The sequence below is a fragment of the Aristolochia californica genome, unplaced genomic scaffold (genome assembly GCF_029961685.1).
Source record: "Aristolochia californica isolate CCGP_79_NKW_82.1479 unplaced genomic scaffold, dmAriCali1.0.hap1 SCAF_9, whole genome shotgun sequence".
Taxonomy (NCBI): Eukaryota; Viridiplantae; Streptophyta; class Magnoliopsida; order Piperales; family Aristolochiaceae; genus Aristolochia; species Aristolochia californica.
In genome coordinates, this window is record NW_027182290.1 from 2,138,027 (window position 1) to 2,160,614 (window position 22,588).

The 22,588-nt window shown below is 41.4% G+C and overlaps 7 protein-coding genes across 9 annotated transcripts; 2 read left to right on the plus strand and 5 right to left on the minus strand.

Annotated features, from left to right (window-relative positions):
- The first annotated feature begins 4,232 nt into the window (after positions 1 to 4,232).
- On the plus strand, positions 4,233 to 6,933 carry LOC137941290 (transcription termination factor MTERF4, chloroplastic). 2 transcript variants are annotated; one of them, XM_068786634.1, is made up of 3 exons: positions 4,233 to 4,454; positions 5,156 to 5,204; positions 5,293 to 6,933. In XM_068786634.1, the coding sequence occupies exon 3, from the start codon at positions 5,303 to 5,305 to the stop codon at positions 6,842 to 6,844; it is 1,542 nt and encodes a 513-aa protein (XP_068642735.1). In that variant the 5' UTR covers positions 4,233 to 4,454; positions 5,156 to 5,204; positions 5,293 to 5,302; the 3' UTR covers positions 6,845 to 6,933. The 2 variants fall into 2 exon arrangements, with proteins under 2 accessions (XP_068642735.1, XP_068642734.1); XM_068786633.1 differs by having other exon boundaries at positions 4,233 to 4,450.
- A 1,150-nt stretch (positions 6,934 to 8,083) lies between these two features.
- Positions 8,084 to 9,147, minus strand: LOC137941945 (ATP synthase delta chain, chloroplastic-like). The gene has a single exon (XM_068787569.1). It carries the CDS (start codon positions 8,989 to 8,991, stop codon positions 8,254 to 8,256), a length of 738 nt encoding a protein of 245 aa, XP_068643670.1. The 5' UTR covers positions 8,992 to 9,147; the 3' UTR covers positions 8,084 to 8,253.
- Positions 9,148 to 9,641: 494 nt separating this feature from the next.
- Positions 9,642 to 11,062, plus strand: LOC137940161 (phenolic glucoside malonyltransferase 1-like). Its single transcript, XM_068785095.1, has one exon. It carries the CDS (start codon positions 9,642 to 9,644, stop codon positions 11,016 to 11,018), a length of 1,377 nt encoding a protein of 458 aa, XP_068641196.1. The 3' UTR covers positions 11,019 to 11,062.
- An 854-nt stretch (positions 11,063 to 11,916) lies between these two features.
- Positions 11,917 to 14,517, minus strand: LOC137941633 (transcription termination factor MTERF9, chloroplastic-like). 2 transcript variants are annotated; one of them, XM_068787127.1, is made up of 2 exons: positions 13,216 to 14,517; positions 11,917 to 12,367 (listed from the first exon to the last, which is right to left on the minus strand). In XM_068787127.1, the coding sequence occupies exon 1, from the start codon at positions 14,470 to 14,472 to the stop codon at positions 13,414 to 13,416; it is 1,059 nt and encodes a 352-aa protein (XP_068643228.1). In that variant the 5' UTR covers positions 14,473 to 14,517; the 3' UTR covers positions 11,917 to 12,367; positions 13,216 to 13,413. The 2 variants fall into 2 exon arrangements, with proteins under 2 accessions (XP_068643228.1, XP_068643229.1); XM_068787128.1 differs by lacking the exon at positions 11,917 to 12,367 and having other exon boundaries at positions 12,626 to 13,257; positions 13,340 to 14,517.
- Positions 14,518 to 15,065: 548 nt separating this feature from the next.
- LOC137941618 (transcription termination factor MTERF15, mitochondrial-like) lies at positions 15,066 to 17,246 on the minus strand. The gene has a single exon (XM_068787105.1). It carries the CDS (start codon positions 16,931 to 16,933, stop codon positions 15,791 to 15,793), a length of 1,143 nt encoding a protein of 380 aa, XP_068643206.1. The 5' UTR covers positions 16,934 to 17,246; the 3' UTR covers positions 15,066 to 15,790.
- A 1,523-nt stretch (positions 17,247 to 18,769) lies between these two features.
- On the minus strand, positions 18,770 to 20,294 carry LOC137941960 (transcription termination factor MTERF8, chloroplastic-like). Its single transcript, XM_068787597.1, has one exon. The coding sequence runs from the start codon at positions 20,186 to 20,188 to the stop codon at positions 19,055 to 19,057; it is 1,134 nt and encodes a 377-aa protein (XP_068643698.1). The 5' UTR covers positions 20,189 to 20,294; the 3' UTR covers positions 18,770 to 19,054.
- A 1,422-nt stretch (positions 20,295 to 21,716) lies between these two features.
- Positions 21,717 to 22,557, minus strand: LOC137940162 (transcription termination factor MTEF1, chloroplastic-like). The gene is made up of 2 exons (XM_068785096.1): positions 21,999 to 22,557; positions 21,717 to 21,949 (listed from the first exon to the last, which is right to left on the minus strand). Exons 1-2 carry the CDS (start codon positions 22,555 to 22,557, stop codon positions 21,717 to 21,719), a joined length of 792 nt encoding a protein of 263 aa, XP_068641197.1.
- Between the last annotated feature and the right edge of the window lie 31 nt (positions 22,558 to 22,588).

Genomic DNA, 22,588 nt, shown 5'->3' on the forward strand with positions numbered 1-22,588 from the left:
TATTTCACTTTCCCTCGTTTTAGGCATAATGGGAGGGAAAGTGAATTCAGAGGTGCCGAACTTTGAATTCACTTTCCCTCTCTCAATTACATCGGTCTCGGGCTCATGCTGTCAGGAAGGAAGGCTCTGTCAAACGAGGGCTTCGGAGAATTTTTTTTTCTCTCGCTCAAGACCGACCTTTGGCGATTTCAATCGCCCTCTGTGCGACCTGTCTCCAGCACTCAACTTCCTTTCTCTCGCCGTCCCCAAAACCGACGACCTTTGACGACTTCTCTCCCCTCTCTTCAACCTCTCCGGCTCCTCTCTCGCTCGCGACCTTTGGCGATTTCAGTCGCACCCTCTCCCCGACATTCGACTCTTTTCCTCTCGTCGTCCCCTGCATCGACGACTTCTCTCCCCTCTTTGCAACATCTGTTATTCATTCCACTAGTTGAGCGAGGACGACGAGCTACATAGTAACTCGTTTTAAATAATTATTATTATTATTTTTTCTTTTTAAATAACCATTGTAATTATTTATGTTCTGTTTTATTTTTTTTATAATCTCATTTTCTGGTTTTTTATTTCATATTCATATTGGACTTTATCATTATGCAATACTTAGTATTTAATTACTTCCCAATTTTATTTTTTAATTATAAAGTATAATTAAAACCAATAATTTATTTTTATTTTATTTCCTTCCTTTTAAAATAATTTTAACTTTGTTCAATGTTTGGTCAAGTGGAGTTTCTAAACACTCAACCTAACCTCGAGCTATATTTTTAAAACTCAACTTTACCCCGAACCCTTAACCTTAAACCCCTACTTCTAATTTGACAAAAATAAAAGGCTAAAAAAGGAACTTGATCCACCTTGTTTTCCCACCCTAATTTGACAAATAAATTTGTGTATTGTATTTTTGTATATACAATTGTTATTTTTTTATATTAAATAAGTGATTGAGTTATATTTGTATTGTTTTTATTTTTATTATTACAATGTTTGTGTAGTATGCTATGTAGTACGATGTTTGTATAATTATTTCATATTTAGATATTATAAAATTATAATTTTAATAATATAAAAATAAGCATTTATTTATTATATTTAATATATTTTATTTACTAACTAATATTAATTTAATTTTCTGAAAGTCAGATATATCAAAATATTTTATTTAATAAATAATTTATCTGCACTTTACACCACACGTTCCATTGTGCACACTAATCCAAACAAGTATTTTAAACTGCACTTTCCATATCGAACACTAACACAAACAAGTCTTTACATTCTCTCTCACTTTCCCCCTGAACTTACATTGTGCACTAACCCCCCCTAAGTGTTGTGGGTGTCACTAACCCCCCCTAAGTGTTGTGGGTGTGTGTGTGTGGGGGGGGGGGGGGGGGGGGACACCTTACCTCCTTCACTTCTTTGTGTCGACAAAGAGGGTGGGAGAAGGGCTCGTCACCCTCCCCACCGGTAAGTTACATACTCGAAATGGGGAAGGGGAGACGAGCTTGGTCCGAGCTAGTTCACATCTGGTTTAACAATAAATTCGCAAAAAAACTGAAAGAGTGGCTAGTTGTCATCTTCCCCACAAGTCGAGTGAACCCAATTCAACTACCTGGTCCAGTTCCAATTTGATAACACTGGTTTTCTTACAAGCTCAAATTTCCTGTAACATGAAAATGTACTACAAAACGCTGGTCACAAGGGAGACTTGTAACAACACTCTATTAGGAGTGCTATATACAATGTTACCAAAATAAGGTATCTCAGCCTCTTTCTCAGAACACAAGCAACCCTGTTGAACTAATTAACCAAAGTGGTCCAGGCATTTTAACTTCATTTTGATCTTTGCTAGGCTCAAAAGCAAATATTATTATTACCTTGTTAAGAGGTCACCCCTTACATTAGATTTTCAAAGCGAAGAACCCCCAAATCAACAGTAGAGACACATGCAGAAATCATCAAGTCGACACTCGGCTCTTATCAGGTTTGAGCCATAAATTTTCTTACAGAAATCAAAGCACTTGATGGGACTGCAATCCCTCATTTTGTATCCATACCCACACTGAAACATCACCCTTTCTGCTCCCTCGCTCGCATCTATGCCATCGTAAAAACAAAAAAAATATCATTGAAGGAGAAATGCATCTGCTAATCTATCATGTTCAGAGTCTAGAGATTACTTACAGCAGACATGGGTGGCGGAGAAAAGGAGAAGCATCAGACACAGGAGAGCAAATGGAGGAATGTCGTTCTTCTTGCCCGCCATGAACAATCGGAAAGGAAGGATGAAGCAAAAGAGATTGTGGGTTTTCTTTTATAACTTTTTCGAGTTCTCTTCATTTACGTGAGATAAATATGGAGCGGCCTTTAATTTGCTGTAATGTCAGGGATTTGATTCTGCGTTTAAAAGTACAACCCATGAAATCACATAGAATCTGGCAGACGGCCGTTGATTTCCCTTTTAGTGCAATTAACTGTTGAAAACTCAAATGGACTTTGGCAGAAGTAAATGGAAAGATCGATTGAAAGTATCTTCTTTTTCTCGGTTTCTTTGCTGTAATCGCATCAGATCCAGCCAAGACCTTGTTCAGATGAGTTAATGAGCAAAGCTTGAGTGTGAAAGAGGAGAGGAAGTAGTTTTCTTACTTCCGGAGGAGGACTGTGCTCCTTTTTTTTTGTTAAAATTATGCTCGAGGGGAGTTTTAAGGGAAGATCTCCATTAACCATTTGGGGAAGCTTTATGGAATGCATCTAGAATATCGAATTTAGGACTAACGTTTGGCTTCCATATTTCTGATTAGAGTACACCATTAGACATCTTTCTCATTGATAGTAGAGAGACTTCATATTTGGAACAACGAAGGTGAGAATGTGAGAAAGAGATAAACTTTGATCGTTATTTCCAGAAACACTTTCATAAGGAAGAAGGAGACCACCCTTACATCAGATTACAGAGCAACCCCATCCCTCATCCTCCACATCCACTTCAACAATAGGTACACACGCAGAAACCATCGGATCGGCACTCTGCTTTCTTCAGCGCTGCGCCATATCGTTTCTGACAATAGTCCAGGCAGTCGCTAGCGATGCACACCGGCGGCTGGTATCCAAACCCACATTGCAGCGTCTCCCTCCGTATTCCCTCCCTCGCACCTGCACCATCACGGAATCCCACACACAAAAGATTAGTTTTTTGTATCAAGAACGTTTTTCTATGCGTGCTTACTGCTCAATCCTGTGGAGAGACGATCACTTACAGTGGACATGGGCAGCGGAGATCAGGAGAAGGAGCAGACCCAAGAGAGCAAACGGAGGAACGTTCATCTTCTTCATGATCGCCATGAAATATTCTCGGAACCGGAGTATGGAGAGATCTAGAGAGAAGAAGATGGGCTGTGAGAATGAAGAGGTGAGTGCACTTGAAGGGTTTTATAAGTTTCATGTTTCTCGATACTGACTGTACTCTTAGCTGTATGGAATCCCTGCGAGTGTTCTTGCCTTATTCAGATTGAATTCTGCGCTAATAATATTTTGCTAATTATACATAGGCATGTTATCTCATAATAAAGTATTGAAACCTATTGCGCTAAAAGGTTAACGGTGGAATAGGTTTTAATATGGTATTAGAGCAGATCGGTCGTGTGTTCGAATCTTACCGCTGCCTCCAATATGATCCCCCGGGTTAACATGGTCCTGGTGTTGCGCACGTGCAGGGCCTTCTCTAAAAGGTCGACCTTTTAGCTCAATTGGTTTCAATATAAAAATAATTTCATCTATTTTTTGTTTTTATATTTTTTAATCATATTTTTGCTCGAGTTGCCTTGTAGAAACTTAAAGGGTGACTCAATATGCCGATCACCGAGTCAACCCGACTCACCTAATCCAACTCGAGATTGGGAGACACCGAGTTGCGTCTAGATCCTAGTTAATTCCTAAACCTTGATAATAATTCATAGGACTAGGGTAACACATGTAGATTTCGAAGTTACCCGAACCTGGGTTAAAACTTTAACCTGACCCTACTCGATTGCATGTAAATCTTGCAGTTCCTAATGCAGTTCCTAACCCAAGTGGACCCATTCACAAATTTTAACCTGACCCCACTCAATTGCATGTAAATCTTACGGTTCCTGACCCAAGTGGACCCATTCACAGCCTAATTCCCGCATTAGGTATTTTCGGTATTTTAATGCAATAAGAGTTCTCACTCCGGTCCGAAAGAGAGCTCCGTTGATCGCTCTTTAGTGCAGGCGGTTTCTCAAAAGAGCGCTCTTGGGCTCCTGAATGGCAACAATCCAATCGAAGGCACGCTAAGGAGCTTCATTTTTTCATGCCGTCTTCCTCCCCTCCGTTGCTTGCTTCTTCCTTTCGGTTGTCTCGCGTCTCGGAGGCGTTTCTTACATTCTATTGCCGGCGGTGACCAACTGCCCGTCATCGTAGAGTCTTTGTTATTGTACGTAAGTCTCTTTATCTCTCTTTAAGTCGCACTTTTTGTATGTATTCTGGTGTAATTCTTAATTGATAGTTCACGCGGAGAGGGTGGGGGATGATTGACATGGAAATTGGTTAATGTGATATCTTTTAACCGTTTGATGAAATGTCTCAAATATATGTTCTTAGGTTTTGGAGATGTTACGCTACGGGGCCACTTTGACAGCAGCATTTATGCTTTGGAAATGTGTTTCAAACTCAATTCTGCTTTTCTTTTTCTTTTTAAAATAAATTCAATTTTGCTTTCAGGTCATGACTTAGAAAAGAAGAATTTTTTTTTTTCTATTACAAGCCCTTCCTGTCCTTCTTTGGCTGTGAATAATTATTTCAATTTTTTTCTTTGAAACTTATGTCTTTATGTTTGTTTTCAAAAACTTTTATTTCTAGACCAAAGTGTTCATAGAACGGAATATGTACATCGCATGTTTCAGGGTGTGAAGTGTTTGTCGTCATAGCAGAAGGATTGCTCAGCTATGTCACTTGTCTTTTTATTGATGATATGTTAAAACTAGAATGGAGAATGGTGACATTGAATTTCAAATGATGCTTTTTATCCATGCTCTGTAGTTAAAAATGTTGTATCATTTCTGTGGAAACCCAAGAATGATGAGAATAACGTTTACAACCAACGGCCAACTTAAGCCTTTTATTTGCTAATCTTTTGCAGTTTGGGTGTTCAATGAAAGAAAGAACAAGAGCAGTTTTGGCAACCTTAGGTTTGAGCTGATAAACTTGAGCTCCGTTGTGATTTTTTTCTGTAATCTTTCTACACCTAATTTCAACCACTTCTGTGACAACATCTAGGATTTTGAAGATGAACCTTATCCGGAGAAAGAGCAGAAATCTATTTCCTGACTCAAATATCTTCCCCATAGCCTTGCTCAGAGATGCAGCTGTCACTCGTTTTAAATCATGCCAAACCCCCCAAATTCCACTGATCAAATCTTTGCCAGCAAGCCAAGTTGCACACAGTGGAATTCAAAGTCATTTCTTTTCAACACAGTCGAGCAAATTCCCTGAATATGAGATGCCATCAGTGACTTGGGGTGCGATCCAAGGCCGAAAGGAAAAACTAGTTTCCAAGGTGATTATCTGTGATTACCTGAAAGGCTTGGGGATTGTTCCTGATGAATTAGAGAACTTAGAGTTACCCTCTACTATTGAGGTCATGAAAGAGAGGGTTGAATTTCTTCAAAGATTGGGCCTCACAATTGATGACATAAATGAGTATCCGTTAATGCTTGGCTGTAGTGTCCGTAAAAACATGCAGCCTGTACTGGTAAAGTTGGAAAAAATTGGAATTCCAAGAACTAAACTGGGAGAATTCATAAAAAGCTATCCACAGGTCCTCCATGCCAGTGTTATTGTTGAGATAGACCCTGTAGCGAAGTTCTTGCGTGGGCTTGATGTGGAAAAACAAGATATGGGGTATGTGTTGCAGAGGTATCCTGAACTTTTGGGGTTTAAGCCCGAAGGGACCATGAGCACTTCTGTGGCATATCTTGTTAGCATAGGGGTCAGCCCAAGAGATATTGGCCCAATGGTCACACAATACCCATACCTTTTGGGCATGCGGGTTGGAACCACTATTAAGCCTATTGTGGACTATCTGGTTTCATTGGGTCTGCCAAAGAAGATCTTGGCTCGAATGTTAGAGAAACGGGCATATATACTTGGGTATGATTTGGAAGAGACATTGAGGCCCAACGTGGAGAGTTTAATTAGTTTTGGGGTCAGGAAAGAAGCAATTCCTTCTGTTATTGCACAGTATCCACAGATTCTTGGGCTTCCTTTGAAGGCAAAGTTGTCCACACAACAATATTTTTTCAACCTAAAGCTTAAGATTGATCCTGAGGGTTTTGCACAGGTTGTAGAGAAAATGCCACAAATAGTTAGTCTAAACCAAAATTTGATCTTGAAGCCTGCGGAGTTTCTGCGTGGTAGAGGTATCCCAAATGATGATGTGGCAAAGATGGTTGTGAAAAGTCCCCAATTGCTGGTGCAGAGAGTTGAGCTTATGAAGAATAGTTTTTATTTTTTTAAGAGCGAGATGAAAAGGTCAATGCAGGAGCTTGTGGAATTTCCTCAATACTTTACTTATAGTTTGGAGTCAAGGATTAAACCAAGGTACCGGAAGCTTGAGACCAAAGGTTTGAAATGTAATTTAGATTGGTTTCTAAATTGCAGTGATCTGAGGTTTGAAGAAAGGTTAAAAGCCGATTTAATTGAAACAGAAAGTGTTGGCCCTACATTTTGTTTGGGTGGGAAGTTGGAGATGCCAGGGAATCAGTTTGTGTCAGATGAAGAAGATGAAAGTGACAATGAAATTCTCTACAGAAGAACTGTCTCTTTATAGTGTGTTCTATTTTAGTTAGGTGTATTCATGTTACTAAACAATGTACTCATAGCTTGCTGATGATATTTCATCCGTATTGTTCTTTTCTTTGTTTTCAGTAGTTTAATGTTGCTAAGTGTGTTACTTCCTTTTTATTAGTCACTAATCCCAACCCTCAGGATGAAAACAAAAAATCCTTGCACATCAAGTTAGTTAGAGACGCTAATTGTATTACAGATTCTTTAGCTAAGGAGTTTCCCTGTCAACAATTTATTGTGGGAAGTTCACTTCCCCTCTCTCTTGAGGCTTGATGATGTTCCTTCCCCTCTTCCTTTGTAGCTTTGCCTTGGTTCTGATTAATACATTCACCATTTCCAAAGACAAGGAAAGTCGGTTTTGGATGGAATATGCATCAGTAGTTGAGAAATGGTGGGAGCACCAAGCCTTCAAAAGTGTTGATTGCTGCCAGGACTTGAGAATTTTTTTTTTTTCTTTTTCTTTCTATTATGGCAAAGTCATGAACTGGCACAGGTGAAGCCAGTGCCAGAAAAGCAAATATTTTGCTCATAGATAGGTCCAATAGACAATAGCTGTTGGACTTGACCCTGGTTCATCATGGTTAAAGAATGTGAACCTAGATTTCAGATTTGGGGTTTCAGGTTCAAAGTTCATATATCGTGGAGCAGAGCCAAATGAGGCACAAAATTGTGGCACAGAAACAATCCATTTTTAGAAGAGAGCCAATCCATTCAAAGAGAAAGACCAATCAATACACAGGGTGCAAAGGTGAGTTTTTTTTCCTCCATGACTTCCTTTTTGTTCTTTCTGAATAGCCTGAAATATATTAATGGGGAAAAAGTTGCTTATGGCAACATGCAGGCGCAACCCACCATCTTTTGCTAGAGAATCTGAGATACTAGTAGAAGGATAAAACAGTGCTGTCAAGAGGTGATTGAAGGAGGGAGAACGTTGTCAATCTCATCAAAGATGTGCATCATGTAGTGGATTTGGACACTAGACGTGTAGAACTCTGGCTTCCTCTTTTATAGTGAAAAGTTAGCTTTCACAGCTTCTTGGGCAAGTACACGAGTATGATACCTTGCTTACCACACTCTCTTTCATCTCTCTCCTTTATTTTTCTATTATATGCTATGGAGTTTTTTGCTTTCACTCTGTAACTAAATTGATTCCAGTTGCTGAAGAAACTATACAGACTAGAGGGAAGACAGAGAGGGAGTTCGAGCTCCTGCTAACTTGAGCTGCAATGAAATATCGAATCCTTGATTAAATTTCTTCTGTTTGTTACTCATCAATTACAGAAATTATACTCAAGGACATCATACCAAAAAAAAAATATATATATATATATAAAAAGGACACAAATCATCCACGGTCCCCAGACCATCTTTCCCATCCCCGGCCGTCGGATCTCACAAGGCCAACGAGCCGTCCATGTCGCTGAAATTGAGCTGACTTGCGAGCTCATCTAGCTGCTTTTTCACGCTCATATCGATGAGTTTCGACCCGGAGCTGCCGTACCTAATCGTGAATCCGGCGACCAGCGACGGGTCGATCACCGTCTTGATCCTCACGTTCTTCGCCCTTGTCAGCCTCTGCACTCCCTTCGCGATCTGCGCCAGGTGCTGCGATCCCAACATAACCACCGACGACACCACCGCCAGCTCCGTGTTCGTCAATTTGTTGTACACCACCTCGAACTCCTTCACGATGTCCTTGATGATTTCTACCCGCTTCATGTCCACGACGATGTTGAGGAAGTTCGCCGTATACGGCTGCAGCTTCGACTCGACCGCGATATCGTCCAGGACTTTTCTCTTCTTCTCCGTGTCGATCGTCGGATTGAGGAAGAAGTTGAAGACCTGCGGATCAGAGAAGACCTGATCTACTTTCTCCATGTCCGCGCTAGTGAGCTCCAGAGTCCCGTGCGATTTCGCCACGTCGGCCAGAGCCGCCGCGTATCTGCCGGCGGCCGTGTCCATCATCCTCGCGCCGCCGGCGGGTTTCCGCATGGCGGCCAGTTTGACAGCCAGTTTGACGCCGGAGAATGTGGAGGAGAAGGAGAGGTTTGTGGATTTGAAAGCAAATCGGGACGCCGAAGAGAGCTTTGCTCGGAAGGCGATCGGCGACTGCTGGTGAACAGCGGCCATTTTCGAATCTCCGCGTTAATTTCGGGTTCGGGAACGAGAGTGAAGGGTTTTGATGGGAACTGACGGCTGTGATTCGATCTTGGTCTTGGTTCGATTTGATGCACCCAGATTTAGTGAGCAAAACAAAACAAAAAAGGTCACTTCGACTTATTGCCAACCCTTGGAAAATAGGAAATTACTTTAAAATTGTATCATAGATTCTGGGCTTACTCTTTTATGAGCTCATAATAGAAAATCTCGGCGAGTCACCATGTGACACAGTCAAACTCATTGGAATCGGTTTTTTATCCAAAGATTTAGAAGACTCAGTCGCATGCATAACTCAAGACTTGTTTCAACTAAATCGTTTTGAGTCGATCCATATCAATCAAAGGACACTGGAGCCCCCAGGTGTTTCAGTTTTTTATTGCTGGTCAAAGCCATTTTTTGGACCTGTTGCATCTATTTCAAAGCAATCGCATTAAAAGTATTTGATTATCACAGACGCCTTTTGTCTTTTCAAAGACGTCTGAACAAATATTAGATCATATCTGTGAATAAATGATTTATAAAAACGATTGAGTGGAAGATTTTGGCACGACAAGACAGGTACGAGCAAATATAAGAATCCAATGTTAGCTTGACAAAGAGGAGCAAACAACTGATCCTCCATGGCGTCCGTCAAAGTGGTGGAGCGGCTGCGCGTATCTCCGCTACCGGGGTCGGTTCCCACGACCGATCTCAATCTAACGTACTTCGACCTTGTCTGGTTAATGACCCCGCCCAACCAACGTCTCCTCTTCTACACCTACAACGGCACCACCCAAGACTTCCGTAACACGCACTTCTCCAAGTTCCAGCGCTCCCTCTCCCTCGCTCTCACCCTCTTCTACCCCATCGCCGGCCGATTGGTTCCCGTGACGGAGAACGACGCTGACGACCACGTTATCCGTTATTCGGATGGTGACTCCGTCCCCATCACCCTCACCGAGTCTCAAGCTGATTTCAATCATCTTGTCGGCAGCCATCTAAAAGATGTCGTAGATTTACACCCGTTTGCGCCAGAACTTCTTTCCCTCTCGCCGGACGAGCCGGACATGAAGCAGCAAGAGCCTTTGTTAGCGATACAGGTGACCGTCTTTCCCTTCTCTGGTATCTGCATCGGAATCACCCTACACCACGCGGTGGCCGACGGGAGTAGCGCCACCAATTTCTTGAGAACCTGGGCTTCTATCTGTAAGGCCGGCGGTGACGACGTTTCCGTCGCAAATAACCTCCCGCTATACGACCGTGCCCTCGTCGGAGACCTGGAAGAGCTGAAGCGGAAATGGATAGAGGAGGTGAAGAAGATCCAACTCGGTTCAGGCAGGGGGCGGTGGATGCGGAAGGAGTTTCAAGTCAACGGAGGCGTACGTGGAACATTGGTACTCAAGCGGGCCCACATTGAGAAACTACGACTTCGTTTAACATCTAGTGGCTACGATGTGGGCCCTAGGCCATCGACGTACACCATAACGACAGCGTACGTGTGGGAGTGCATGTGTAAAGCACGTGGGGTGACCGGCGGTGAAACATCCGATTTCGTGTTCACCGTCGATTGTCGGAGGCGGTTGAACCCGCCGGCGCCTGCCACGTATTTCGGGAACTGCATCGGTGCTGCATTCGTCGAGGCAGACGGAAGCGAGATGAGTCGAGAGAACGGATTTGCCGTAGCAGCCGAGACGATTCACCGGACGATCCAAGGGCTGAAGGAGGGAGGTGAAACTTTGAAGGAAACGATATATTGGCTGCATAAATTTATGCGGGTAGCGGATAAACGGCTCTTATCGGTTGCTAGTTCGCCGAGGTTCAAAGTATACGAGGCGGACTTTGGGTGGGGCCGACCACACAAGGTGGAGCTTGTTTCCATCGACAAAACTGGGGCCATATCGTTGGCTGAGAGTAGAGATGAGGAGGGTGGGGTCGAGATTGGTTTTGTGGGCCCATCCGTTGAAATGGAACGTTTTGCTTCCATTGCTGAGGAGGGTCTCAAAAATCTTTCTGATTAGATGCCTTACCTTTATATTTCATGTCACTTTATTATAAAGAATATAAATAAATTTATATGCTAGAGTAATATATTTGAGTTTATTAATCAAGAAAAAGATTTTTTAAGTTGGTTAATCAATTTAGAAATTTGTTGGGTCTCCACCGAATTATTCACATATAGGGGGGGTTAGTCAACTTGAAGGACGAGAGATCAACCGTATAACGCCCTTCAACACTTGAAGTCGTTAGGAATGAAGGGGTCCTTCATTTCCACGTCATCTCGAAGAAAGCTTTGTTTGATCTTTTTTGAGTTGAGGACGGGCGACGTTGCCTTTTTCCCCTCTCTCTCTTCGCGCCTTGTTATTTCTCGTTTTTTCTTCCTCTCTCCTGCACTCCTTCTCTCGTTTCCTTGCGCCCCCAACGTCACTGTTACCATAAAATCGATCAAATTTTCATCTCTGGCCACCGTCTCAGCTCCCTCTCGTCAAAAGGTCCGTGAAATAGAGGGGGCTGACCCTAGGTCTATTCACTAATCTACATACTTCGTTTCAATCGAGTTTAGGTCATTTACTATAATGTCATTATTATAGTATTTAAAAATAATTTTAGAAAATTAAAATAAAATTTAAATCAGGAGTAAGAATAAGAATAGGAGCAAAAAAATGAGTAAAAAGTAATTTAAGCTTTTCAATTTTAAATTTAATGAAATTAAAACAGGTGTGAAACTTTATTTTGAAAAGGCCGAAATAATAAAAAAATAAATTTCAGTTGTATCAAAATTAATTTCTCCTGAAATTATATTCTAATTTTTTAAATAAAATTTAAAATTTGAAATAGAAAATACTAAAAAAATGATTTTGTCATTTTCCATCTTTAAACATACGAACCCGAAAATAGCATCTGTAACTAAATCTGTAATCCACTGCGTCCACTCGCTAACCTCCATTAACGGACAATGCTGCTCAAAATAGGAAGTTAGAAACTTATATAATTAAACCCATTTCGATCTCCTCTTCCACCAGCATCTCTCAATCTAAATATCGATCACAGCAGCTTTTACGATCACGAAAACTCAAGCACAAAGATGAAGGCCTCCACCGCTATTCCCGTCTTCTTCGTTCTTCTCATCCTCTTCTCCGGCTCCGGTATGTGCCCTTCTCCTCTCATCTTCTCCATCTTTGGGCAAACAATGAATTGGTGAAAGCTAGTTTGGCCTTCTCTTAAAATGGTTTTTTCTTCTTTGATCAACAGCTGAAGTGGCGGCGACCTGCAAGAGGCATCAACCGATGCCGAACTGCGAAGAGGACGTGTGCCAGAGCTTCTGCAGTGGCCGTCCGGAGGGACTCGGTATCTGCTCCGACACCAATACCTGTAGATGCGAGTTCTTATGCTAGAGAGACAGATCTGTTGAAGAAAGATGATCTACACCGTTTTTTACCACTCTATTTGTTTTTTTTTTTTTTTTTTTCTCGATGTTAGCTGAATAAGGGGAGCGCTGCTTTCAGTCCTCCATGACTGTGTGAAGATTCCACAGAAGGTTTTACTCCATTCATTATTGATCATAACGGAGAAAACTTTGAATGCTTAAAGTTTCTATTATGTGATAGAACAGATACCAATTTATAATAAAAAGGTTGTGAGCTTCGTATAGTGTTGCAGGTTTATTTTCTAAACAAATAGCTTTAACGATCCTCCATTTCCGATGGGGTACTGGTCTAAATCTCCATTTTCTGGACGATTTTCACATAAAAGCCAGAGCCAAAAACCAATAAACGGAACCTTTTTCCACCCTTTCTCGAGCCCTTGATCATCTTCTACAATGATTATATATCATGAAATCCTAAGTTTCAACATTTATTTATGATAGTCTCACATGATTGAACGGCTCCAATTGTCATATCATGCTGAAAAAAGGTTCAGAAAAACTGGCAGAATTTATCACCTAATTTGTAGCAAAGAAATGTCACTCATTCAAAAGAGATGGATATGGATTGCCAAAAGAGGTGGCAGCCAAGAAGAGCAGATAAGAGGAAGAGATCAGTACCAAACCCAATGTAGGAGGTAACTTCTCGTTTGGGAATTTATTCAAACAGTTTGTGCAGTCACTCGGAGCTGCAAGTCTGGCATATACCTAACACTGTTGCCATAGTGAAATCTTTGGAATTTCTGGAAATATGGATAATGTACACCTTCTCATTGAGGATGATTCGAATTTACCTGCTATAATCTGTGGCTACCTGAAGTTCACATTCGATCTTTCTGTGTTGCCATCACCCAAAACTGTTCAAAATCAGACTATCATCACAAAGAAAGATGATCATACGAAGAGAAACAGCTTTACCTCGAGGTCTGGGTGTTCCGTAATTGAGAGATATACATATGCAGTTCAGGAATTCTATCCATGTAGGGAGTAACCTAACGTTCAAAGAACTCCCTTTCCGAATAGTCTGCGATCGCACTCAAATTCACTTCCCCCTGCCGCCCACCCCATTTCTGCAAAATCTTCAAGATCTCATGGCGAGGCTGTATTCTCTTCTCCAAGCTCAGGGCGAACATCCTAGGATGTATCTCATTAGGTTTCAACCCAAGCTCATTCACGAAAAAATTCATCGCAGCTCGAATCTTTTCTTCCGAAATCATCAGAAGGCTCGGAAACTTCTCAAAAGCAGAGACGACATCTTCAACTGACCAGCCAAGGCTGTTCCAAACCTTGCATTTGGCCTCAAATCTCGTCTCACTAACTTTTGCAACAGCAAATACTGCGTATATAAACATTCCAGGCCGGAATTTGACATTGAATTTTTCGATTCTGGAGATGACATTCTCAAGCACTGCTACGTTCCAAGTGAAGATGGATGGGCTTTTCAGGAAAAGCGTTCGCATTTGCTTATCAGAAACGCCGTGACTGCGCAGAAGTTCAATATTTGGTAGAATACTATTGCGGAGATTGACAGACAGGAGCTTCCAAGATCTCTTGAGGGCCCTCGGCAAGTCCAGATCACCGCCTAGGTGGGTTCTGAGGAAATCCACGGAGGGTTTGAGATGATCATCGACTGAGCGCCGAAGGATGAGAGGGTCTTTGAGGATTAAAGCAACAATATCGGGCCACGAGATACCTAGTCCTTCCAAAAAATCGAACTTGGGTTTAAGGGTTTTGTCGACATTAGAGAGGAGAGATCTGGGTAACAGCGACACGAGAGTCCTGATGTGGTTATCACCGAAACCGCGCTCTCTGAAGAACTTCAACACCGAATCGGGCTTCTCCGTGGAGTTTATGTGAGGGAAATGCGATGAGGCTTTTATCGCCCTTTCTCTGGAAAGCCCGCATTCTTTCATGAGGTAATCAATCATGGTAGTGTTTGGGAAAGGTTTTTTCTCGGTTGCAATTGTTGAAAATGGAAGAAACAATCTAAAACAGACGATATCTCTGTTCCAGTTTCTAACGAAAAGGCCGTAACGAGGAAGACGATTCATCACACACAAGAGGAATGAGAAACAATGATTTTCAACGGACTGGGGTGAGTTAGAGGAGTTTAAATTTGGGAGAACTCTACCGAAAACGAGAAGAACGACGAATATCCTCCAAGAATGAACTCCGGCAGCAATCCTCTTTGTATCCTCTTACCAGGGGTGCAGGAGCCTCTTGAAGAAGATCCATCATAGGCCAATTTGATCTTTACACATGGCTTCGGCGGATCCAATACGAAAAGCTTGATTTCAGAACATTGCAGTAGGTCGCGCTGATTTCCTGAATTTCAAGAAATCATCACTGCTAGTTTAGTTACAATTTCATCAAAATTTGTCAGGTGATATGGATTTGATGCTTCGTAATTACGAAAGTAAACTTGTATGAGCAAAAAATGGCTACTTGAAGCAGCATTTTAGAGTAATTTTAATAAATAATGGTTGAAGATTCAAGATTTAAATATATAATAGTGTCTTCAAGACCACCTTCCAGTGGATGAAACCCAAATTAACTACACGGAAAGGTTAAATCAGCATAAATCCTGCTTCAAATGCAGCTTTACTCGGATAGCATAATCTGGAACTGCACTTCCCTGTAAGAGTAATCCAAAACAATGAAAAGTTTCTGCAGAATGATGCTTTCATCAGCTGAAGCTTTCAATTGAGCACAACATCATGCTTTCCTGGTCTTCCCTTCCAGCTGTTTGGTGATTCCTACACTGAAATTTTCTAGCAGAAAGTTTCAAGCAACAGTATTTAAGAAGCTAAGTTCAAACGCTTCAAATTCATTCTTCTCCTGCCCATTAGCAGATGATGACGAAACTCAATTTAAAGAGAATCGTAGAAGCCAGAATGGAAGAAAGATTTTCTGCTTCTAACTATGGAAAACGAGTAAAGCAGCAACTATGAAAATGCAAAAATGAAAAACTCCACGAACAGTTGGAGGAGGCTCATCTCCATAGAAGAAAAGTGTGTAACATCTGAAACTTGCGAAACAGTTTATCAATAAGTTACTCCATTGCTCTGATCTAACTGATGAAGCATTTCAAAATTTAATGCTCCCAAGATTTCTTCAGCAATACAGTTGATCTCAAGATCTGCAAAACCTGAGTCTCTTCTCCAGGCTAAAGGTAGAACATCCTAGGCTAAAAGACAGCTGAATCTCAGGAAGTTCTGCAAGGTGCCCACCATCAAAGAGATGAAAATGGATAATGTGCTCTCATTGGAAGTTCACATTCAATCTTTACATCTTTGCATCACCCAAACCTGTACGAAAACAGATTGTAACCACAGAAAGAAAAACATACGAAGAGAACCAGAGATCATTTTAAAGAGAAACAACTTCATCCCGAGATTGAGTGTTCCGTAGTTGACAGGTATACATCTGCAAATCAGGAATTTTATCCATGTAGGGAGCAACATGACGCTTGAAGAAGACCCTTTCTGATATATCTGCAATCGCGCCCAAATTCACTTTTCCCTGCTGCCCACTCCTCTTCTGTAAAATCTTGAAGATCTCATGTCGAGGTCGTATTCGATTGTCCAAACTCAGGGCGAACATCCTAGCAGGTATCTCTTTAGGTTTGAAACCGAGCTCATTCACGAAAAAATCCATCACAGCTCGAATCTTTTCCTCCGAAATCATCAGAATATTTGGAACCTTCTCAAATGCAGAGACGATATCTTCATCTGACCAACCAAGGCTATTCCAAACCTTACATTTTGCCTCAAACTTCGTCACACTAATTGCACCAATCGCACAAACTGCGTATATAAACATTCCAGGCCGGAATTTAACGTTCAGCTTCTCGATTCTGGAGATCATATTCTTAAGTACTGCCACATTGCAAGCGAAAAAAGATGGGTTTTTAAGAAACAGTCTTTGGATCTGCTTATCAACAACGCCATGACTGCGCAAAACTTCAATATGTGGTTTAATGGTCTTGTAGAGATTGAGCGAGAGGAGCTTCCAAGATCTCTTGAGGACCTTTGGCAAGTCCAAATCGCTGCCGAATTGGGTTCTGATGAAATCCACTGAGGGTTTGAGATGATCATCGACTCCGCGCCAAAGGATGTTAGGGTCTTTGAGGACTAAACTAACAATATCGGTCCGAGAGACACCCAGTTCCTCCAAAAATTCGAACTTGGGCTTAAGGGTTTTGTCGATTTTAGAGAGGAGAAATCTGGGTTCCTGCGATAAGAGAATCCTGATGTGGGAATCGCCGAAACCACGCTCCTTCAAGAACCTCAAAACGGAATCGGGCTTTTCCGAGGAACCTATGTGAAGGAAACGCGATGAGGCTTTTATCGCCTTTTCTCGGGAAAGCCCACATTTTTTCATGAGGTAATCGATGATGAAGGTGTTTGAGGACGGTTTGTTCTCGGTAGTAATTGTTGAAAACTGAAAAAACACTCCGACTCTGTTCCAGTGCTCGACAAGAAGACGGTGACGAGGAAGACGATACATCATACACACACCGGAAGAGGAAATAAAGATTTTCAACTGTGCTAGGGAACAAGTTTAGATCTTGAAGAACTTACCCAGAACGAGAAATTTTCCGAGAAGATAACAACAAAAGAAAATCCATTCACGGACTGAGGTCTCCGTGGAGACTCCGGCTACAATCCTCCTTCCATACCTTGGGACGATTGTTCAGTTACGAGTATCATGGCCCCATCGTCCGTAGCAGAGCAAGGAGTCTCCTGCTGTCTTCTGAGTCTGATGTTGGAATCGTGAATACTGAAGAGGTGTAACAGTACTTACGGAAATCCTTAAGGATCAGCTCCATTATTTCCATTATTTTTTCATGTTTTCCTACTTCACACTGGTCACAAGAACATAAAACGAAGTTTATTAATTACCTCCACTAACATGGGAGAATAGAAAGTAGTAACCATATTTTATAAAATTAAAAAATTCCCACCCATTTCCTGATACTCAAGAAATCATCATGGCGTCGTTCAGTTACAATCGATGGAGCTTTGTAAGGTTCAGGCTGTACGTATTTGATGTTTCATCATCACAGAAGGGGAGTTATAGGGAAAATCGCTACTAGGAGCAGCATTTTACAGTTGTTTTAACAAACAGTGCTGACATACCTGAGATTTGAATAAAATGTCTTCAAGATAACCTTCGAATAGAAGAATCCAAAACTAACTGAATAGTGGCAAATCCAAATCGTCCCAAATCTTTCTTAAAATGCAGCTTTGCTCACATAGGATATAATCTGGAACAACACCTCTCTGCAGGAGTAATTCACAGATATAAAAGTTTATGCAGGATAACGATTTCATCAGTTTAAGAAGCTGCGGGCTTTCTTTCACTCCATGATTGACCCAGTAACCCATGATCAAGACTCGTTGACGGAAATTAATTATTTGGGAGGGAACCATCATCTCTTGGTGACATTGAGAAAATCAATATGTAACAGCAAAAGATTAGCAGTAACTACTGATGAATAGGAATAGTTCCACTGAATACACTATCATGCTTTCTCTCGTCTTCCTTTCAAGCTGCTTAGTGATTTCTATACACAGATTTCTTGTTACCAGTGGCGAAATTTAAGAAGTTCAGCTCAAACACTGAAAATTCATTCTTCCTCTGCCTTTTTTGCCTTTATGAACTCACTTAAAACAGAATTTGTCAAGCCAGATTTTTCCTTTGTCAATTTAAACTCAGTTCATTCTTCCTTTCCTTCGTCAAGCCAGATTTTCTTCTTCTGACTCCAATAATTGAAAACAAGCAAGGAAGCAGCCACACAAATGTAAAACGTTCATCTGCAAAAACAGTTGAGGGGGTTTCTCTGTACAGATGAGCAGTGTGAAACTTCTAAAACTTGTGAACAGTTTATTGGATAAGTTACTCCATTGCTCTAGTCCAAGTGATGAAGATTTCAACAATTGGTGCTCCAAAGACTATAAAAACCAATATTCTTATCTAAAAAGTTCTCCTATGCTTGCCATTTCCACTCCCAAGAATATCAAATCCAAATTGCAATAAAAAGGCGTTCTCCAGAGATGCAGCAGAACACACAGAATTATGTGAATATATGATCCAAACAGAAATAGCTCTATCAAATCAAAACCTCTATACATTTGTAACCCAGTTCATTCACAAGAAATCCGTTACAGCTAGAATCTTACCCTGTGAGGCCATCGAAAAGTACATATCTATCATTATTGTATGATTAGTTATTATATTTTACATCTCACAGAAAGACTTGAATTTCAGGAAGTTTTGCAAGTTTCCCACCATCAAAGTGAGACAGCAAATGGATGATGTGATCTTTTGAAATTTTCCTGCAACATTTCAATGGATAAATCAAGCCTACATTCAATCTTTCTTTCAGTCCATCACCCAAAACTGTTCAAAAACAGATTGTTTATCACAAAGAAAAATAAACATATGAAGAGAATCACTGGATGATGTGCTCCCTCTTAAATTTTTCTTCAACATTTTAATGGATAAATGAAGTTTACATTCAATCTTTTCCACATTCCATCACCTAAAACTGTTCAAAACCAGATTGTAATCACAAAGAAAAATAAGCATTATGAAGAGAATCAGTGATTGTCATAAAGAGAAACAACTTCACGTTGGGGTCGTCTGGCATTTCCGTAATTGAGAAGTATACACCTGCAAATCAGGAATTTTGTCGATGTAGGGATTAACGTAACGTTTAAAGAAGACCTTTTCAGACATGTCTGCTATCTTATACGCATTCACTTCAACCTCCTGCCCACCCCACTTCTGTAAAACCTTTAAGATCTCGTAACGAGGTCGTATTCTCTTCTCCAAGCTCCGGGCGAACATCCTTGGTGGTATCTCTTTAGGTTTAAAACCGAGCTCATTGGCGCAAAAATCCACCACAGCTTGAATTTTTTCTGCCGAAATCATCGGAAGATTTGGGACCTTCCCAAACGCAGAGAATACATCTTCATCTGACCAACCAAGGCTATTCCAAAACTTACATTTTGCCTCAAACGTCGTGACACTAACAGAGCCAATCGCACAAAGTGCGTATATAAACGTCCCAGGCGAGAATTTAACATTGAGTTTCTCAATTCTGGAGATGATATTCTCAAGGACTGCCACATTGCAAGTGAACAACGATGGGAATCTGCAGAACAGTGCTTGGATTCGCTTATCTGTAACGCCGTGACTGCGCAGAAGTTCAATATGTGGTAGAATGGTTTTGTGAAGATTGAACGATAGGAGCTTCCAAGATCTCTTGAGGGCCTTTGGCAAGTTTAAATCGTGGCCGAATTGGGTTCTGAGGAAATCCACCGAGGGTTTGAGATGACTATCGACTCTGCGCCGAAGGAGGTCAGGATTTTTAAGGACTAAACCTACAATATCAGGGCCAGAGACACCCACTTCTTCCCAAAATTGGAACTTGGGTTTAAGGGTTTTGTCGACATTGGAGAGGAGAAATCTGGGATGCTTGGACAAGAGAATCCCGATCTGAGTATCACCGAAACCTCGCTCTTTGAAGAACTTCAGAACCGAATCTGGCTTTTCTGAGGAGTTTATGCGACGCAAACATGATGAGGCTTTCATCGCCCTTTCTCTAGAAAGCCCGCACTTTTTCATGAGGTAATCAAAGACGAAGGTGTTTGGGTATGCTTCGTTCTCGGTTGTAACAGTTGAAAACGGAAGAAACAATCTGAAACAGACGACATCTCTGCTCACGGAAAGGCTGCAACGAGGACGACAATACATCATAAATACAGGGAAGTTTTGAACTTGAAGAATTACACAAAACGAGAAGCAGAACTGCAGAAGAAGGACGAAAACTGCAACATGAAAAAAACAACAGAAGAAAGTGGTATGCGGCGGCACTCCTCTTGGTAATCTATATAAACCCAGAACCCCGAGTATCAGTCGGGGTCGGTCGGTTTTCTCTCTTATATATAGCAAAACAGTGGGCACAACCCGATTGAATCCGATTTCAACCAATCACTCCCACGTATATTATATAATAATTAATTTTAAGCCATTTTCGATATCATACACCCACACAACAATTATTTCTGAGCTCTGCAAGAAATTGTCTCCATTCTTCTTCCCGATCTTCTATCGTCCCACAACTAAACTCCTGCGATAACCATCGTCTTCCTCCTCTTTTCACTCCTTTTTTATCTCCTCATATTCTCTGTTTTTCTATATTTGAGAGTGATGGTTCAGATACCTTGAGAGAAGAAAGAATGAGAGTAAAAGAGGAAAAGTGGGATTCGAAAGTAAAATGTCTGCTCGCAGGTTACAGAGATTTGAAAGGTCACATAAACTAAACGATTTGGAAGGGTAAGTAGAACTGCCCGGAGCGTTTTCAGTAAAGAAGGCGTTCTATAGTAGCTGTTTTCTGTTCGACGACGGGGATGAATCACTCGGACAAATAAAGAACTAACTATAGAAACATATAAATGTACGTTAAAAAAAAGAAACGAATTCAACTTTGTTTCGTAGCAGCTCAGGTATTGAGATTAACAGAGATAGAAATTTAGAACTTAAAACTGAGAAAAAAAAGGTTAGATAGGAGGAAGATGTCACTTTTGGCTAGCAAGGAGAAGTTAGGAAAGTAGACAGGACGCCACAATTGAGCTGGGATGAGAGGCAGAGAGCCTTGGGAGAGGGTTTTTCTGGTCTGTGGAGGGAGGCGGGAGAGGGGCGGGCCGCAGTGCTTCCATCTCTCCTTGTGGAAGGAGGGAAGGAGATGCTCCTCTTGTTCCCCTCCCTCTGCTTCTCTGCCCACCCAATCATAGAAATAAAAAAATAAAAAAAATAATGTACGAGGCATGCCACAGGATGATATTTGCTAGTTTCCTCGGAAGGTCAATATCATTTCCTTCAGCAATTGGAAGACAGTAATCCCATGATGCTTCACAAGACTAACAAATCCTGATCAGCAATAACTGCTGATGAACAACAATAGCTCCATTCTTGCTTTCCTTTTCAGTTGCTTGGTGTGATTCCTGTACTGTATTTCTTGGTACGGCATCAAATGGGTGTGTGTACAAAGTTCTCAGGAACAGTCGTGCTCAAAGACCTCAAATTCATTCACAACTCATTTATACAAAATTTGTCAAACAAGAATGGCAAAAAGGGTTTTCTCCGACTTCAACATTTGAAAACAAGCAAGCAAATGTGAAACCATCAACTGCACAAACAGTTGGAGGGGGTTTCCTCTCCACAGAAGAACTGTGTGCAAATTCTGAAGCTTGGGAAGAACTGTTGATGGGATAAGTTAACTCATCTACTTGCCATTTCCAGTAGAGTATTCGAAACCTGTAAACTTCTCCAGTTCAGGAGATCGACCTTTGAAAGGGAGCACATAACGCCTAAAGAAGGTGTAATCTGATAAAAGCATAACCGTGCTCCAATTCACATCCTTCTTCAGCAATCCACTCGACCTCAGAATCTGCAAAACCTGAGTTCGGGGACGCAGTCTCTTCTCCAAGCTAAGGCCGAACATCTTAGGAGAAACATCTATAGATTTGTTCATTGACAAAGAAATCCATTACAGCTTGAAACTTACCCACTGAGGCCATCAAAAAATACGGAGTCTTCTGAAAAGCAGAAGCTATATGCTCCTCTGACCACCCATATCTCTTCAGAAACTTACATTTGGCCTCAAATGTTGTTGCTGTCATTGTGGCAATCGTGCTAATAGCATGTATCAACGTCCCAGGGCTGAATTTAACTCTGAAATTCTCAAGCCGGGTAATATTCCTTTCAAGCAATGTCTTGTGCATAAAGAACCTCGGATTTTTCAAGAAGAGTTTCACAATTTGCTGATCCGGGACGCCATAACCACGAAGAAGCTCAAACTTTGGTATTATGGATTTCAGGTCATTTGCTGCAAGGAGTACGTGGCATCTCCTTAGAGCTATCTCGATGTTCTCGTCACTGCCAAGGTATATCCGGAGCAACTTAATCGCGGGCCCCAGATGTTCTTCAACGCTTCGTCGAAGAACATCGGGGCATCGCAAGATAAGCTCAACAAGACCAGTTCCAGTGAAACCCACTTCGTTAAAAAACTCGATTTTGGGTCTAAGGGTTCTCTCTACATCACAGAGGAGAAACTTGGGCCTCATAGAGATTAGTTTTCTTACCTGGATGTCGTCG